The sequence below is a fragment of the Echinops telfairi genome, unplaced genomic scaffold (assembly GCF_000313985.2).
Source record: "Echinops telfairi isolate 266 unplaced genomic scaffold, ASM31398v2 ScPeMD7_7475;HRSCAF=8513, whole genome shotgun sequence".
Classification (NCBI taxonomy): domain Eukaryota; kingdom Metazoa; phylum Chordata; class Mammalia; order Afrosoricida; family Tenrecidae; genus Echinops; species Echinops telfairi.
In genome coordinates this window covers 9,825,871-9,827,755 of record NW_022111379.1, presented here as the reverse complement: position 1 = coordinate 9,827,755, position 1,885 = coordinate 9,825,871, and the positions used below count along the sequence as shown (strand labels likewise).

Sequence of the window (1,885 nt, the reverse complement as noted above, 5' to 3'; positions counted from 1 at the left end):
GGCCCCACCCCGACTGGCTCTCCACCCCTCCAACCTGCCAGCCTGGAACTTGGCATGATGTCCAGGGCTCTGCCAGGACGCTCCCGAGGCTGCTTGTCCAGCCTGTTTGCTGCACAAAGACAGTGGGGGGAGGGAGGCTCCGAGGCTGCCAACAAGAAATCCCCAGACACCTGCAAACCACCCATCTGAAGGCCAGGTGCCTGGCCCAAGGATGCCTTCAGCCCAGCTGGGGATGGTTCATGGGGCTTCTACCCAGACTGACTGGGGTCCCTTGGGCCTCAGGGCAGCCCCAGGGGCTGGGAGTTGGAGCAAAGAGAGGGACGGGGCAAGACTAGAGAGAGAGCATGTCCCTGGCTGGTTTGGAGCAGCATGCCTTGGCCCTGCCTGGGCTCAGGAGGTCTGCCTTGCAGGCGTGTTGAGCAGCAGCCTGGTCTGCGTTGACCTCTTGTGAAGGAGGACCAGGTGTGAGACCTTGCTCAGGGGTCTTCATTAAAGGGCCTCTGGCGGTATTGCGTTCTGGTTTCAATGAGGAGTCCTGTCCTTTCTCTGTCTTCTAGCCAGAAATATAAGAGTCATCTGCTTTCTCTTTCTCTTGCTGCTTTGCCTGCTAGGAGGCTCTGAACCAAACCCACGATCGATCGCCTCCGGCAGGTGGGCAAACCTAGAAACCTGCGTTTTGGCAATGGGCACATTCCTCGATTCATTTCCTGTGCCTCCCCCACCCCCCAGCCTCATCCTTCTCACTCACGGCCTGTCAAACTCAATGTCCTGGAGTCGTGCCTGACCCCTAGTGTCCCCAGAGAGCAGGGCAGACTGCCCCATAGGCTTCCCAAACTGCCACATCGTCCTCTGGAGGAGCAGCTGGTGGGAGTGGACCACCAACCTTTTGGATTGCAGGGAAGGGCTTAACCACTGCCCCACCCAGGGGTGCTTCTCCGTCTACCCCCCTTAGGTGCCTCTCTGCTTTCTGGGTCTTGAAAGTCACCACTATCAGGTAGGAGACAGACGTGGAGGGGCTGCACCCTAAGATCGGGAACACAGACCAGCCGGCAAGAAAACGCTCACAACTGCTTCCACACACCCCAAACAGACACTGGGGTGGGGGCGGGGATGGACAGGGACACCCCCTCTAGGTGGTGCTCCGTCCTCTAGTACAGCCATGGACCCACAGGATGGAGCCATGAGAGTCAGAGTGTGTGTGGATCCAAGTTGGGTTGGAGTGTGAGCACACACGCGTGTAGGGGTGTGTGTGTGTGTGTGTGTGTGTGTATGTCTGTGAGTCAAACAGGTCCAGAGGCAGAGGAAGGGCGAGCCAAGGCAAGACAAATGGAGAGAGAAGCCCCAGGGGAGAGAGGTCAGGGTGGAGCCTGGTCCACCTGGGTGCTATATAGCCTGGGCACTGGCTGGCATTGACAGGCTCAATCCCCACCAAGTTGCAGCTCCCCAGAGCTGGCCAGCCCCTGCAGCATTCTGAGGGACTGGAGACATGGCTGGTCCCCACCCCTGCCCCTCACCTCCGTGATGGCTCCAGAAGGGAATGCCAGCCCCAGGCAAAACCAGCTTTGGTCCTTTGAAGCTGAGCTTGTACTCAAACCTGCGCTGCGGGGGGCGACCCCCCTCAGGGCCGTGGGCGACCAGAAGCAGGAGGAGCAGGCAGAACACACGATCTGGACCCACAGGCCCCGGCACCGGCATCGTGGTGAAGGGATATGCTCTCCAGGTGTCCAGGTGGATCCGGAGCTACAAGGCCAGGGAGGGGCTCCTGGGGCAAAGCCAGGCCAGGAGGGCAGGGGCTGGGCCAGGAGCTGATTTTTGGCACTGCGTCCTCCCTCCACCTCCCTCTAGCACACACATCCTGTTCCTTCCAGACCTGACCTCAGGCTAC

The 1,885-nt window shown here is 60.1% G+C and overlaps 1 protein-coding gene across 1 annotated transcript in view; it reads right to left on the bottom strand.

Annotated features, from left to right (window-relative positions):
* The window catches only part of LMAN1L (lectin, mannose binding 1 like), a 10,917-nt gene extending 9,222 nt beyond the window's left edge, over window positions 1–1,695 (bottom strand). The window contains exon 1 of the mRNA XM_004712037.2: window positions 1,515–1,695. Coding sequence (XP_004712094.2) covers window positions 1,515–1,695 — 181 coding nt within the window. The remainder of the gene's footprint in view (window positions 1–1,514) is intronic.
* Between the last annotated feature and the right edge of the window lie 190 nt (window positions 1,696–1,885).